We start from the raw sequence: 17,404 nt of genomic DNA, 5'->3' as shown, positions 1-17,404 counted from the left end.
CAGTGTGTTCCCCTCCCAGAATCTGCCCTCCAGGCAAATGCAGCTTGAGTCAAGGAAAACAGTGTAAGAATAATTGAGGCAGACAGCCTGGAGCAAAGGCTTACCTTCTTTAAGTCCAGCAATGCAACACCCAGGACAAGGAGATTAATCTGTCTCCTGGGAAGTAGAGGGGACATTCAAACTCCCATAAACAGGGGAATGCCTAAGGCCACTAACAAGCACAAGCCCAGGGAAGACCCACCACTGTGCCTTCACCTTGTGTGAACCTTCTTGATAGGAATGCTGAGACTCAATGAAATCTTTGCAAACACCAGCCGCTTACCAACTCAAGAAACAGACATCTCGGAATAAATCCCAGGGCTAACATATTAAAATGTACAATGTGCACCAAAAGATGACAGGATAAACAAAGAAACAGAAATTGAATGGCCTATCCAAAGGAAGAGGATAAAAATTCAGAGAACAATAGCTGTGGATATACCAGCAAAGACTCAGGGGGAAAAAAAAAGATCTTCAATATGCTCAAGGAGATGAAGGAAAATACCAAAGAACTAAAGGATACCAGGAAAACAATGAATGAAAATATGGCAATCTCAATAAAGAGGGAGAAAATTTTAAAAGGAACCCAACAGCATTATTGGAGTTGAAGAGCAAAATATCTAAAATGAAAAATTCCCAAGAGGTTTTCAACAGCAGACTGAAGCTGGCAGAAGAAAGAATCCATGAACTGGAGACAAGACAATTAAATGAGTCAGGCTGAGGAGCAGAAAGAAAAATGAATTATAAAAAGTGAAAATAGCCTAGGAGACCCCTGAGACACCATCATTCCTACCAATAAATGCATTGTGGGCATCCCAGGGAAGAAGAAAGAAAGAAAGGGGAAGAGAATATTCAAACAAATTAACAATAGAAAACTTCCCAAACTTAGCAAAAGACATGAATATGCATATCCAAGAAGCCCAGAGAAATGCAAACTGCATAAAACTGAAGGAAAAAAAAATACCCCATCACATACAAATCATACTGTCAAATGCAAAGGACAAGGAAGGAATTCTGAAAGCTGCAAGAGAAAAGCAATGTATTATGTAAAAAGGAGTCCAATTAGACTGAGTGCCAGTTTCTCATCAGAAACCATGGAGGCAAGAGGGCAATGGGTTGAAATACTTAAAATGCTGAGAGAAAACAACTGCCCACCAAGAATTTTAAATACTTAAAATGCTGACAGAAAATAACTGCCTGCCAAGAATTTTATATCTGACAAGACTTTCTTACAAAAATGAAGGAGAGATTAAGACATTCCTAGATAAACAAGCTGAGGCAATTCATTACCACTACACCTGCCCTACAAGCAAAGCTAAATGGAGTTCTTCAGATTGAAGGGAAAGGACACAAGGCAGTGGATCAAAGCAGCATAAAGAAATAAAGAACTCTGGTAAAGGTAGCCATTTGGGTAATAAGAAATGCCAGTACTATCATATCATAGTTTTTGGTATGTATCCCTTCCTACATACACTAAAATAGTAAATGCATAGAAGCAATGATAAGTCTATGGTGCTAGACATACAGTGAACAAAGATATAATTTGTAGCAATTACAAAATAAAAGGGGGGGGATGGGGATGCAAGAAGAGTGTATGTGTATGCTATTGAAGTCAAGTTGGCATCAAATCAAATAATTGCTATATATTTAGGATGTTCAATTTTAATCCCATGGTAACTACAAGGAAAACATGAAAAAATATCAAAATAGAAATACTGTCCAATATGGTATATATAAAAGTAGACATTAATGGAAGATATGAGGGACAAAAAAGGTATAAGATTTACAAAGACTAAATAGCAAAATGGCAGAAGAAAGCTCTGCATAATAAGTAGTGACTTGCAATGTAAATGAAGATTAAATTCTCCAGTCAAAAGGCAGAGGTTGGCAGAATGGATTAAAAAAAAAAAAAATGACCCAATTACATGCTGCCTCAAGAGACTCAAATTCAAAGACGTAAGTAGAAGAAATATATACCATGCAAATAGTAATGAAAAGAGAGCTGGGACAGCTACACTAATATCAGATAAAAGAGACTTTAAGTCAAAACTGTTTTGAGGGACAAAGATGGTCATTTTATACTGATAAAGGGGTCAATTCAACAAGAAGAAATAGCAATTATATATACCTATGTACCTAATAGCAGAGCCCAACAGGATTGGTGTTATTTTTTGTGTCAAATTCTCTGCCTTCTTGTAAAAAAAAAAAAAAAAAGGACAAAGAACAGCTTTGTTCTGAGGTGGGACAGTCAGTTCCTCCCTCTTGGTCCACTGCGTGGCACTGTAGCTAGAGGGCAGTTGGGGCCACTGCTGTGAATCAAGACCAAGACCATCAGTATAAAGAAAATATTGACAGATTTGAAGGGAGAAATAGATGGTTCTACATTAATAGTAGGAGACTTTTACCAACATTCTATCAATAATACATAGGACATCTAGACAGAAGATCAATAATAAAAGAGTTGAATGATACTCTACACCAAACAGACCTACCAGACATACATAGAACACTTCACCCAACAACAGAATACACATCTTCTGGAGCGCACATGTATCATTCCTCAAGATAGACCATATCTTAGGTCACAAACCAAGTCTCAATAAATTCAAAACCATTGCAATCATTCAATGTCACTTCTCCAACCACAATGGAATTAAGTTAGAAATGAATCACACAGGAAAAACTGGAAATTAAACAATGTACTCTTAAACAACCAATTGCTTAAAGAGGAAATCACAAGGGTAATTATGAAATATCTTCAGGTGAATGAAAATGAAAATACAACATACCAAAACACAGGGTTGCAGTGAAGTCAGTGCTGAGACGGAAATTTTTAGCTCTAAATGCTTATATTAAAAAAGAAGCAAGAATAAAAGCCAGAGACCTAACCTCGAAACTAGATAACTAGAAAAAGAAGAGAGAACAGCAGAGAGATAAATGAAATAGAGAACAGAAAAAGGATAGAGAGTATCAACAAAACCAAAAGTTTTTGGTTTTCTATTCTATGAATAGACCAACAATATTGACACAATTTTAGCTTGATTGGTAAAGAAAAAAAGAGGATGTGTTCTAGTTTGCTAATGCTGCCGGACTGCAAAACACCAGAAATGGATCGGCTTTTATAAAGGGGGTTTATTTGGTTACACAGTTTCAGTCTTAAGGCCATGAAGTGTCCAAGGTAACACATCAGCAATCAAGTACCTTCACTGGAGGATGGCCAGTGGAGTCCAGAAAACCTCTGTTAGCTGGGAAGGCACGTGGCTGGCATCTGCTCCAAAGTTCTGGTTTCAAAATGGCTTTCTCCCAGGATGTTCCTCTCTAGGCTGCAGTTCCTCAAAAATGTCACTCTTAGTTGCACTTGGGATATCTGTCCTCTCTCAGCTTCTCTGGAGCAAGAGTCTGCTTTCAACGGCTGTTTCCAAAATGTGTCTCTCATCTGCAGCTCCTGTGCTTTCTTCAAAGTGTCCCTCTTGGCTGTAGCAAACTCGCTCCTTCTGTCTGATCTTACATAGTGTGCCAGTAATTTAATTCAGACCCACCCAATGGGCGGGCCAACACCTCCATGGAGATTATCCAATCAGAACCATCACCCACAGTTGGGTGGGGCGCATCTCCATGGAAACACTCAAAGAATTACAATCTAATTAACACTGATAGGTCTGCCCACACAAGATTACATCAAAGATAATGGCATTTGGGGGGACATAATACATTCAAACTGGCACAGGATGCAAATAACTAAAGTCAGAAATGAAAATGGGGACATTAATACCCGACACCTCAGTAAAATAAGGAGGACTATAAGAAGATAATATGAACAACTGTACACCAACAAATTAGATAACCTAGATGAAATGAACAAATTCCTAGAAAAACACAAACTAGTTACCCTGACTCACATAGAAACAGAAGATCTCAACAAACCAATAAGTAGAAAAGAGGTTGACTCAGTCACTAAAAATCTCCCAATAAAGAAATGCTACAGACCAGATGGCTTTGCAGGAGAATTTTACCAAACATTCCAAGAAATATTAACACCAATCCTGTTCACACTGTTCCCAAAAATTGAAGAGGAGGGAATATTCCATAATTCTTTCTATGAGGCAAACATCACCCTCATACCAAAGCCAGATAAAGATACCACAGGGGAGAAAATTACAATGCAATATCTCTTATGCATATAGATGCAAAAATTCTTAACAAAAGACTAGCAAACTGAATCCAACAGCACATTAAAAGAATTATACATCATAATCAAGTAGGATTTCTCCCAGATATGCAAGGATGGTTCAACATAAGAAAATCAATTAATGTAATAAACCATATCAACAGAAAGAATGGGAAAAAAAAAACCGTATGATCATCTCAAGTGACAAAGAAAAGGCATTTTGAAAAATCTAGCACCCCTTCTTGATAAAAACATGCAGAAACCTAGGAATACAAGAAAACTTCCTCAATGTGATAAAGGGCATATGAAAAACCTACAGCCAACATTATATTTAATGGTAAAAGACTGAAAGCGTTCCCTCTAAGATCAGGAACAAAACAAAGATGCCCAATGTCACCAATGTTATTCAACCTAAGCAATTAGGCAAGAAAAAGAAATAAAAGGCATCCAAATTGGAAATGAAGAAGTAAAACTTTCCCTAACTGCAGATGACATGATTCTATATATAGAAAATCATCAAAAATCTACTACAGAGCTCTTAGAGCTAATAAATGAATTCAGCAAAGTCGGGGGGTGGGAGGGAGGTACAAGATTAACACCCCCAAGATCAGTGGTGTTTCTATATACAAGCAGTGAACAATCAAAGGAATAAATCAAGAAAAAAATACACTTAAAATAGCAATTAAAAGTGTCAAATATCTAGGAATAAATCTCACCAAGGATGTAAAGGAAATTGTACATGGAAAACTACAAAACATTGCTAAAAGAAATCAAAGAAGACCTAAATAAATGGAGGACATTTGGCGTTCATGGATTAGAAGACTAAATACTGTTAAGATGTCAATTCTACCCAACGTGATTTACAGATTCAAAGTAATCCCAACTTCTTTGCAGAAATGGAAAAGCCCATCATTAAATTTATATGGAAAGTTACGGGGTCCCAAATAGCCAAAGGCATCTAGAAAAAGAATCTTAAAAGTTTGAGGAATCACACTTCCTGATCTTAAAACTTATTACAAAGTCACAGTAATCAAAACAGCATGGTAATGGCATAAAAACAGAAGTATAGAACATGGAATCAAATTGAGAGCTCCGAAATCAACCCTCACATTTACGGCCAACTGATTTTTAATTCAGTTTTATTGAGCTATATTCACATATATATAGTCATCCATGGTGTGCAATCAACCGTTCACAGCACCTTCACATACGTGTGCCTCCATCACCCCAATCCATTTTTGAACATTTTCCCCACACCATAAAGAATGAAAATAAGAATAAAAAACAAAAGTAAAAAAGAACACCCAAATCATCTCCCCCACCATCCCACCCCAATCTTCATTTAGCCCCTGTCTCCACCTTTCTACTCAACCATCCATGCATTGGGTAAAGGCAGCGTGATCCACAAGGTTTTCACCATCACACTGTCACCCCTTGTAAGCTACATAGTTATACAGTCATCTCCAAGAGCCAATGGCCAACTGATTTTTGAAAACGGAGCAAGTACTGTTCAATTGGGAAAGAACAGTATCTTCAACAGATGGTGCTGGGAAAACTAGGTCTCCATCTGCAAAAGAATAAGGGTAGACTGTTCCTTACACCTTATACAAAAATCAACTCAAAATGGATAAGAAAAAACCTAAATAGAAGAGCCAGAACTATTAACCTGCTAGAAGAAAACACAGGGAACCATCTCCAGGACACTGTGTTAGACAATGGTTTCTTAGACTTTACAATCCAAAGCACAAACAACAAAAGAAAAAAAAATAAATAGGACCTCATAAAAATTAAAAGTTTTGTGCCTCAAAAGACTTTATCATGAAAGTAAAATGATAACCTACAGAATGGGAGAAAATATTTGGAAACCACATTTCTGATGAGGGTTTAATGTCCAGAATATACGAAGACTTCCTTCAACTCAACAACAAAAACAAACAACCCCATTTAAAAATGGGCAAAATATTTGAATATTCATTTCTCCAAATAAGATATGCCAATGGCCAGAAAGCACACAGCAAATCTAAACCATGAGACACCATTTCACATCTACTAGAATGGCTACTATTTTTAAAAAAGGAAAACAGCAAGTGTTGGAGAGGATATGGAGAAACAGGAACACAGTCATTGCTCTTGGCAATGCAAAATGGTGCGGCCATTGTGGACGACATTTTGGCAGTTCCTTAGAAAGTTAACTATCGAGTTAAATATGACTTAGCAATTCCACTTCTAGGTATATAACCAAAAAAAAAAAAAAAAATGAAAGCAGGAGCTCAGATACTTGCACACCTATGTTCATCATGGCATTATTCACGATTGCCAAAGAAGGGAAGCAACCCAAGTGTGCATCAACCAATGAATAGATAAACAAAAATGTGGTATATACGTACAATGGAACGTTATTTAGCCCTAAAAAGTAATGACATTTTGAAATATGTGACAATGGGGCTGAACCTTGAAGATATCAGACTGAGTGAAATAACCAGACACAAAGAGACAAATATTGTATTATTTCATAGAAATGAAATAATTAGACTAAGCCAACTCATAGAGTCACAATCTAGAATATCGATAAACTGAGGATGGGGAAGGAGTACAGAATAGGGAGTTAAGGCTTAAACTTTACAAAGATTCTAACTGGGAAGATGGAAATGTTTTGGATATTTGGTAGTGATGGTAGCACAACATTCTGAAGATAATAAACAGCACTGAATTATATATTTGAATGTGGTTAAAAGGGGGAAATTTTAGATTGTATATTACTTGAATAAAAAATTAAAAAAAAATCCATGGTACTGCACAATACAGACAGTGACCCCTAAGTTAACCCATGGACTATAGTTACCCATACAGTTATAAAAATGTGCTTTCATCAGTTGTGGGAAATGAACCACACCAATTATTTCTGAACTCTCAATTCAGTTTCATTGGTCTGTGTCTGTCCTACAGGTCTATACTGTTTTGATTATTCTAGCTTTGTAGTAAGATTTATAATTGGAAATTTGCGTCCTCCAGCTTTGTTCTTCAAGATGGTTTCAGCTTTTTGGGGTCCTTCACCCTTCCAGATGAATTCGGTGATTGCCTTTTCCTTTTCTGCCAAAATGGTCGTTGGAATTTTGATTCAGGTTGTCGGTATAATTAATATCTTAACAATACTCAGTCTTCCAATCCATGAACACAGAATATCCTTTCATAATAAATGGAATTTATTAAGGAAATTATGTCTTCCTTAATTTCTTTTAGCAATGTTCTGTAGTTGTCCATGTACAATGTCTTTACATCCTTGGTTAGATTTATTTCTAGATATGTAATTCTTTTAGTTGCTATTGTAAATGAAAAATTTTTTCTTGATTTCCTCTTCAGATTGTTCATTCCTTATAGAAACACCATTCATTTTTGCATGTTCATCTTGTACCCCACTACTTTCTTGAATTAGTTAATTAGCTCTATTTGCTTTGCAGTGGATTTTTCAGGATTTTCTGTATATAGGATCATGTCTTCTGCAAAAAGGGATTTTATTTCTTCCTTTCCAAACTGGATGCCTTTTTATTTCTCGTTCATGGCTAACTGCTCTGGCTAAAACTTACAGCACACTGTTCAATGTATTTTTTTATTTTATTTTATTTTGAAATAAATTCAGTTATAGGAGCAGTTGCAAAAACAATACAAACCCCATACACAGAACTCCAGCATACCCTGACACCCCCTCCCCGCGATACCCTGATCCACCGTTAACATGCTGTCAGACCGCCATGTCTCTTTCCCTCCCTCCCTCCCTATCTTCCATCATCTATTGCTGTCTTCTGAACATACAAGACCAAGCTGCACACATTCTTGAACAAACACTATAATTCACATATACAGTTCCCATGAACAAGAACATTCTTTTATGCAATCCCATTAAGCGCAGCTAAGAAGTTCAAGAAATTCAACATTGATACAAAGCTTACATTCTATATTTCCTTTTTTTTTCTTATGTCCCAACTGTGTCCCTTTGAGCCTCCTGTCCTCCATCCTCAGATTCCATCCAGGATCATCCTTGGCATTTAATTGTCATTGTCTATTTAGACTTTTTTTTTTTCCCCTTTTTCAATTGTAGAAACATACATACAGCCTAAATCTTTCCATTCCACCTCCTCCCTAGCTTTCCATTAGTGGGATTAACCACATTTAGAATGTTGTAATGCTATCACCTTCCCACCATCCATTACTAGAAATTTCTCTTCACCTCACACAGCAACCCTACACTCATTTTTAACTCCCCATTGCCCCTTCCTCCCACTTCTCATAACCCATACTCTACTTTTCATCTCTATGGTCATATTCCCTGAAAATTTCTTTGTGTTTACTGTGGGGCTTAAAATTATCCTCTTAAATCCATAACAATCTTGTTTTTCTTTGATACCAACTTCACTTCAATAGGACATGTAAACTATGTTTCTATACTCCTCCATTCCCCCACCTTTATATAGTTCTTGTCAAAAATTATATATTTTACATTGAGTCCAAAACCACTGATTTGTCATTAGAGTTTGTGTATTTTATATCATGTAGGAAGTAAATAGTGGAGTTACAAATCAAAAATTATTGACTTCTATTTGTATTCCATTGTGGTCAGAGAATGTGCTTTGAATATATTCAATTGTTTTTTTGTTCTCTTTTTATTAATTTATTGAGGCTTGTTTTATGTCCCAGCACATGGTCTATTCTGGAGAAAGATCTGTGATCACTAGAGAAAAATGTGTGTCCTGGTGATTTGGGATGTAAGGTTCTATATATGTCTGTTAAAATTCTCTATCTCTCTCTCCTTTCATTTCTCTGTCAGTAGGGCTCCCTTTAGTATCTGAAGTAGGGCAGGTCTTTTATTGGCAAAATCTCTCAGCATTTGTTTGTCTGTGAAAAATTTAAGCTGTCCCTCATATTTGAAGGAGAGTTTTGCTGGATAAAGTATTCTTGGTTAGAAATTTTTCTCTCTCAGAATTTTAAATATGTCATGCCACTGCCTTCTCACCTCCATGGTGGCCGCTGAGTAGTCACAACTTAGTCTTATGTTGTTTCCTTTGTATGTGGTGAATTGCTTTTCTCTTGCTGCTTTCAGAACTTGCTCCTTCTCTTCAGTATTTGAGAGTCTGATTAGAATATGTCTTGGAGTGTGTTTATTTGGATTTATTCTATTTGGAGTTCACTGGGCATTTATGCTTTGTGTATTTATATTGTGTAGAAGGTTTGGGAAGTTTTCCCCAACAATTTCTTTGAATACTCTTTCTAGACCTTTACCCTTCTTTCCCCTTCTGGGACACCAGTGAGTCTTAAATTTGGACGTTTTATTTTATCTATTGTATCCCTGAGATCCATTTCAATTTTTTCAATTTTTTTCTCCCTTCTTTCTTTTGTTCTTTCATTTTCTGTTCTGTGGTCCTCTAGGACACTGAGTCGTTGTTCAGCTTCCTCTAATCTTGTATTATGAGTATCCAGAGTCTTTTTAATTTGGCCAACAGTTTCTTTTATTTCCATAAGATCATCTATTTTTTTATTTATTCTTGCAATTTCTTCTTTACGCTCTTCTAGGGTCTTCTTTATGTCCTTCATATCCTCTGCCACGTTCTTTTTCATGTCCTTTATATCCTGTGCCATGCTCTCGTTCTTTGATTGTAGTTCTTTGATTAAATGCACCAAGTCTCTTCTGATATTTTGATTTGGGTGTTTGGGATTGAGTTCTCCATATCGTCTGGTTTTATCATATGCTTTAAGATTTTCTGTTGTTTTTGGCCTCGTGGCATTTGCTTTGCTTGATGGGGTTCTTTCAAGTTATAAAAAAATACCAATCTAATTTTTCAGATTTACAACTTGGTGGCGTACAATTTTTCTAACTAACCAGCAGTTGGTGTCTGCAAGTCACCTATTCCCCACAAGTCAGTTCTCCTCAACTTTGTCTTTGTGGTGTGTGGGGAAATGATTCTTGTGGGGTTCAATTGGTGAACTCAGTTTGAGTGTGTTGTTGGTGCTGTCCGCCCTGAATGTGGGGCATGTGTCTGGGTGGTTAGGGAGGCAGGACAGCTTTAATAATCAAACCTCCCAGGTGTTCCCGGGGATTCAAGGCTGTTGCAAGAGTCTAAGCCTTCATTTCAGCTTTTCCCCAGATTTTCTGTGCCACTGACCCACAAGTCCCCGGCATTGATGTAGTATCCCTGGGTTTTCCGAGCAGGCCCCCATTCTCAGCTGTGGTCTTCCAGGACCTCTGCGGAGGGAAGACTGTGCTGCGTCACAAGTGCGCACCGTCCCTCAAGGGAAGTCCCGGGCTGCCAGGCCATGCCGGGGCGCTCTCCAGCCTGATGCAAAGATGGCTGGATGGGGCATCTCAACTCTCCCCACTTTTCGCACAGCTCTGCCTTCCCAGCTCCGGGACAACTCTCTGTGCACCCAAGGCCACAGTCCACGGTTGATATTGTGGCATGTGCACAGTACCGTGGGCATACACTCTCCATCACGCTGGGTTTCCTGGTATGGCTCTAGGCTATGGGTCTGGTCCCAGGCAGGAGTGTCACCAGCCCGCTGGGGAGCCAGCTGCAAGCAGTGTGGTTTCTTTCTCCTTTTGGCTCTCCCCTATGCTCCCCTGTCCCTGAGGGAATCAGCAGCGGTCTATCTTCCATGCCAGACACCGAGAGGTTGGCACAGTGTGCTCCTGCCGTGCTTCACTGCGTGGTTCTCGCCGTTGTAACTGCAGCTGCTCCTGGTTTTTTTTTTTTTTTTTTTTTTTAAAGGCAACCCCCGGTTTCCCCACACTGCAGCACGGCCACGGGACTTTCAGCTGGCTTACTCACTCGTTTCAGAATGCAGACTTCTGGTTTCACCAAGTGCATGGTCCCTGTGGTTTTAGCAGACCTTGTCCAGCTGGTGAATTGATATAACTGGTGTTCTGGGTCACTTTCTGGTTTTTATCTAGTATTTTTCATGGAGGTGTTTTTTTGCCCTGTCTCACCTCGCGGCCGTCTTAGGTTCTCCTGAATGTATTTTGAAAGTGAGCATGCTTGTTTTGTTCCTGATCTGAGAGGATAAGCTTTCAGTCTTTGACCACTGAGTATGATGTTAGCTGTGGGGTTTTTCATATATCCTTTTTGTCATGCTAAGATATTTACTTCTATTCCTATTTTTCTGTGTGTTTTTCCACCCAGAAGTGGTGCTGGATTTCGTCAAATGCCTTTTCTGTATGATCATGTGTTTATATCCTTTGTTCTCTTAATGTGGTGTATTACATTAATTGATTTTCTTATGTTGAACCACCCTTGCATTCCTGGGATAAATCCCATTTGATCATGATGTGTATTTCTTTTAATATGCTGTTGGGTTCAGTCAGAACTTAGTTTTAATTTTAATGAATTACTATATGAAGTTTTATGATCACTTGCTTCATTACTTCATTTTATCCAGCTTACATTTCATTTTATCCAGCTTACATTATGAAGAGATTCTTTAATTTGTCAAGGAAAATTTTCATAAAAGTAGTAGACATTATAAAAATGGACATTAATAAAGATGTGGCAAGAAGGAAAAGGGAAACGTAGCATAAAATGTAAGAGAATATGTGAAGACAATTTGGGAGGAAAAATGAGGAATAAATAAATGAAGATCACTAGATGAGAATTAAGGTATGCTCAAAATAATTACAGAAGCAGAATGCCCTATGACTGAGTCTATAATAATTTTAACTTCATGCTGAGACAAGAAAAGTCTAGAAGTGGATGCTGTACTTATGAGAAGTAATCCTCAAAAGTTTACTAAAGAATTAAGAAAATGGGGAAATAAGGCTATAATAAAGAATTATAATACTGCTTTTTATAGCACTTTATTTATGAAATAGCTGAAATTAGTATTATTGTGCCAATTGTTTAGATAAGGAGTTTGAGGTTTATGAGATTAAACAGATTGATTAACAATCCAGTTAGGAGAGCTGGGAGTTCTTCCTAAACTGGGACTCCAAATTCTAACCTTTTCCCACTCATCACATTATTTCTAGGAAAGTGGTAAAATATATAGAAATAGTTTAAGAGATAGCACAGTATTATAGGACAGAAAGCATGAAGGTATGTCAGATGATTAAAGAAAGGATGTAAAGATGAGAGACATCATGACTAACATAGAAGGAAGATATATCCTTTAAATATATCCACACAAAAAGGAAGAAATGCAAAATAAATGAATGAATGCATGCATGAATAAAGAAATAAGCAAACAAATAAATAAGATAATAGGACGCTTGGAAGTCAGGAGGAGGAATGGTGCTATTTAAAAGTATTTTTACTCTACTTCATCTGAAAACAATCTTATGGGGGAATATTATTTAAAGATGAGGAAACTAAGACCAAAATTAAACAAACTTGTTCCACAATTGTGTAAGTAGTCAGTGGTATAAGCCCAAATTTCAAATCTAGATCTAGATATGATTTATTCCAAGGTGTTTCCAAAATTAAACCATTCTCTGTATATTTTTCTAATGTTAATTTTACTGAAAGTTGCAATTGTTGACATAATAAGATCACCAGAAATCTCAAAAGATCAATTTTAATAAATAAGAAAGGTTAGAAGACACAGTTCAAGATGAAAATAATAGGGTATAATATTTAGGTACCAAATAATAGGGTACTCTCCCTGGATCCTTTTAGGACTCTCACCATCAAATCTATATATCCATTTACCTGTCTGTCTGTCTGTGGAACTTAGATATCTTTATTGACCCACTTTCAAGTGTCGAGTATCCAAAACTCAACTTCTCATCATCATCTTTGCCATTACCTATTCATTCTCACTTATGGGTATATATATTCATGATACAGCTATTCTTTTAGTAATCCATCCTGAAATCTCAGCTTTTACTTTACCATTTCTTACTCCCATATTCAGTTAACTGAGAATATTACATGGATTTCTGGCCCTTTGTTTATACAAGGGTTTCTCAACCTTGGTACTTTCTGACATTTGGCTTGGATAATTCTTTGTTGTGAAGGGCTGTCATTTACATTGTGGAATGATGAGCAGCTTCTCAGGTCTCTATTCCAGTGGGTGCCAGTTGCACTCCTCCCCTATAGTCAGAAATATAAGAAAAGAGATTTTCTTACTTCAGACACTATCAAATCAGATGAAGACTGAGAACTGACCACTGGATTTGAGGACATAAGTGACCTTAATAATGGCATATTCAATGGAGTGGTAGGAGAAAGACTGCAGTAGGTTTAAGAAAGAATGGAAAGTAAAGAATTGGAAATAGCAAGCATAGACAATTCTTGGAAGGAGTTTGTGAAGGGGAGCAGAGAAATGGGGGTGGAAGCTGGAAGAGGATGTGAGGTCAAAGGCTGCTTAAAAAAAAAGAATTATCAATGTTTGTGTGCTAATGGGAATGACCTCATAGAGATGAAAAAATTGATGATGTGCTAGTAAGCTGGAGTTTGCTGATAAAGAAAATACATACTACAGCTTTAGTAATTCCCATCATTTTTTCCTTTTCATTCTGCTCGGTATAGACAACATAGTCTATGTTCTTGGTGATAATAATTTACGGTTGAGCCAGAAGCAAAATGTTACATTCTTTTATGAGATCTGAAGCATGACTTCAAAAGTTTATAATTTTAACCAGTTTTTTACACATTCGATTCCGAGTCATAAAACTTCCTCAACATTTCTTGTTTATAGTGCTACAATTGTGAAGAGGAAGCCATGTACCACTGTTGTTGGAACACCTCATATTGCTCAATCAAGTGTCAGCAGGAGCACTGGCATGCTGAACACAAACGTACCTGTCGCCGGAAAAGATGAAAGCTGTATTCTTCCTGGAGAATCACCCCGATGATAACTATTCTCAGACACAGCGGTTTTTGTTTCCAAGAAGCCAAAATTATTTAGAATTTGCTTCCCATTTTGCACCAGCCTTTAAACACTTTTCGTGAAGAAATTTTGCACAGTAGTTTAAATCTTTTGTTAATGCTCCTCCAGAGTTTTTCAGGAGGTAAAAGCAACATCAGTGGAGGAAATTATTTTAAATAAACTTTAATTGAGAATTTGTTGCATTTTCAGCAAATTTTAAAACATTTTTAGGTTTTACAGAGATTTTAACCTTTAAACAACAGATCTTTAAAAAACAACAGGTGAATACAAGTGAGTTTAACAAAGAAACATTTAAAATAGATCTGAATGTAAGAACTACAGAACTGTTTCAGAAATAAAACATACTACCTTGATGTAACATTTATTTCTTAACCTTGTTGAGCTGGTTTTGTTCAGCTTAATTTACTGTTTAAAGGCATTATCTATTGGTTATGCCAGTGGGTATATGATTGAATTTAGGGAACAGGGTTGACACAGCAGGTGCTAGTCCTGCATATTTTTTCTTAAATATTTCCCAATTGTGTTTTTCATTATTTCTTTTCAATATATAACTTTTATAACAAATTATTAGCTTTGATCTTGTAGTTTAAAATTGCAGGGAACTGGGGTAATCTTTTACTGAGCTGGATCTTAGAGAAAATGAATATTTAAATTTTAAAGTTTGCACATTTCATCTTTGTCCCTAACATGAGTGCTTGTAACTAAACAAATAAACAACAAAAGTAAAATAAAAAGCCAAAAACTACCTTTATCCATACGTGAAATTATAGATGAGGCATACAAATTTCTTTGATGCTTCCCTTCCCTCCCCAAATATCATCTGACTGCCTATTATCTGGTGTCACCTAGTATATTGTAGGTTAATACTAAAAGGAAAGAAAGCACTTACGTTTCACAGAAGCCGTTATGTTTGTAGTAATGGGTCATTGCCTATTAATGAACTCCATCACTGTATACAGAATGAAGAATAATGCATGTTAATTTTCTTGTATTAAAGATGCCGTGATTTGTAAAAAGTCTGTATTTTGCGGAATGTCTGGATTAAGAAGTATTACCAATAGGAATGGATCGATAGTTGAATAATGATTTTTTTTTTTAATAAATAGATATATAAAATACAGCCAGGAAAACTTAAACTACTTTTCTTTAAAAATATCTCACAGTTTATGTCCCCCCTCCCAAAGGCTGACTGATGTTAGACCAAGTCAAATTCCCATTTATCTTTTAGTTATTTTTCAAGGTTAGAGAAATAATTTGTAAATATTTATTTAGATCTTTGATATTTATTAAAACAATTACACACAATGGAAGTGAAAGAATCAGGAGAAAAGCCTTTTAAAAAGTTTTCTCTAGGTTTGTCAGGGTCACTCTAAAGATAAAAATATAACTAAGTCTTCTGTGAAATAATCATCCATCCAATCCTGATACTGTTGCAGATGGTGGTGACACAAGTTAATTGACAAGCTACTGCCAAATGGTGCACATTATTTTGTAAAAACTACACAGTAGCCCCATTTCCAACAATGTACTTAAATTATGCAATAACTCGGAATTATTATTCCCTCCTTGCTGCTGTGTAATTAATCAGCATTGCCATGGTTATGTGGTACTGACTGAATCCATCAAGACCAAGAAAGGTTAACCTTCTTTGATTGTTTTTCAAGTTTTAAAACTTCGATCCACCCCTATAAGAGCAAGTCATTGTGGAAATATTTTTGGTGTAAAATCATTCCAGAGTATGTAATATTTAACTGATAGCTGCATGAAAGTAAGATTCGTGTTACTTTGGCTTTTTTGTCTCTGTTGACACGGTTGCACATTTCCAAGTTACTACAGCGTGAAAACTGTGTGTTAAAAAAAAAACAAAAAAAACAAAATTAAAAAAGATTGTGGCCTGGTTTTGTAAAAGTTTTAGGTAAAATTACAAATGATTGTTTTAGGAATCATTATTAAAAATTTTCTGCAAATCATAAAGCTATATTAAGGTGTTGAGCTTAGCCACTATGCACATTGTAATTATTCATTGTGGCTGTCCAGTTCTATGATGCATTCTGGCATTTTGTAAGCTGCTCTGATAGCAATATATAGATTCATTTAATGTGTTAACATTGGTTAATAAATGTATTTAAAAAAATGGCTTTAATAAATTAATTTAGTCCAGCTCCCTATATCAAAATCCAACACAACTGTAGCTAAATGTTGAAGATATATTGTGGGGCATTCATCAGTGACTATTTTACCTTTTAACTGAATTCACTTTCACTAGTTCTCAAAAAAACTTTTTGTATTATGATTTAAAAGAGAATGATTATTGCCTATCAGCCTGAAGAACTAATGGACTGCCATATTTTATTATTCAGATATTAAATGTTTTCACAAGAAAGTCTATCTGGCTTCTTAGCACTGTTTAAAACTAAGAAAATTCTTAATTGGAAATCAGCTGAGGCTTATTCCTTGTTATTTTTATTTATTTGTTGGTATGCCAATGAATATTTAGATGCAAAGCAAATGTGAGACACCCACCAGAGAAACCTACATTAGGAAACTGGGACACGGTGATTTCTACTAGAAAGTAGACCTGCTTACTATTGCAGCAATCGTGTGTTATAAAACTGATAAATTAAGTATGTGTTACATAAATATGAATAAATTTGTGGCATTTATTGGACCATACTCAGATCCCAGTGACTTTAAAGGGAATTCCAGGCCCAGGACATGTCAATCCTGTGTGGTCTCCGGGTTGCAGGCTCTGGAACAGCCTAGGCATTCCTCACCTCTTCCATTCCTAGTTTCCCCTCCCCAAAAGGCCTTTGAAGGCATTCTGGAAAGCACAGTTTGAAAACCTGTTAGGATACATCAGCTATAAAAACAGTGATCTTTTCTTAGGCTAGTGTATTCAGGCTTCAGTTTACCTATCCCAAGTTTTAGTGCCAGAGGGCTAGCATTAGAAAAAGAGTTAGCCTTGGTCCTCACTTAGTACTGTCTACATAGTTTTCATCATTCATGTCCTATAGGCATATAACCACTGGAATCAGAGGGCTTGTTCTGAATACTGAAGTCCTAGTTACTGCAGGATTCTAAAGTTTACAACATTAATAGTATCATCCCAATGACCTTCATTATGGCTTTGTTTTGCTAGATGCAGTTTTCAATGCAACAGCCTTACTGGTCCTCATTTTAAAAATCACTCTGTGAGATAACTCTAATTCTGGATGTAATTGAAAATTGAGTTCTAAAATAGTTTTTTAAATTAAAAGATATTTAAAATGACAAATGAGCATTAAAAAAAAATTACACAACTCTCATGAAAAATAGTCTTTAATC

The 17,404-nt window shown here is 36.3% G+C and overlaps 1 protein-coding gene across 9 annotated transcripts in view; it reads left to right on the top strand.

Moving 5' to 3' along the window:
• ZMYND11 (zinc finger MYND-type containing 11) overlaps positions 1 to 16,753 on the top strand; it is a 152,330-nt gene extending 135,577 nt beyond the window's left edge. For all 9 annotated transcript variants that reach the window (XM_037835697.1, XM_037835696.1, XM_037835695.1 and 6 more), the window contains one exon: positions 13,889 to 16,753. In XM_037835697.1, coding sequence (XP_037691625.1) covers positions 13,889 to 14,011 — 123 coding nt within the window. In that variant the 3' untranslated portion in view covers positions 14,012 to 16,753. The remainder of the gene's footprint in view (positions 1 to 13,888) is intronic.
• The last annotated feature ends 651 nt before the right edge of the window (positions 16,754 to 17,404 follow it).

Source organism: Choloepus didactylus, chromosome 5 (assembly GCF_015220235.1).
Source record: "Choloepus didactylus isolate mChoDid1 chromosome 5, mChoDid1.pri, whole genome shotgun sequence".
NCBI lineage: Eukaryota > Metazoa > Chordata > Mammalia > Pilosa > Megalonychidae > Choloepus > Choloepus didactylus.
Note: the sequence above shows the minus strand (reverse complement) of the source record. Positions and strands in the feature narration are given on the sequence as shown.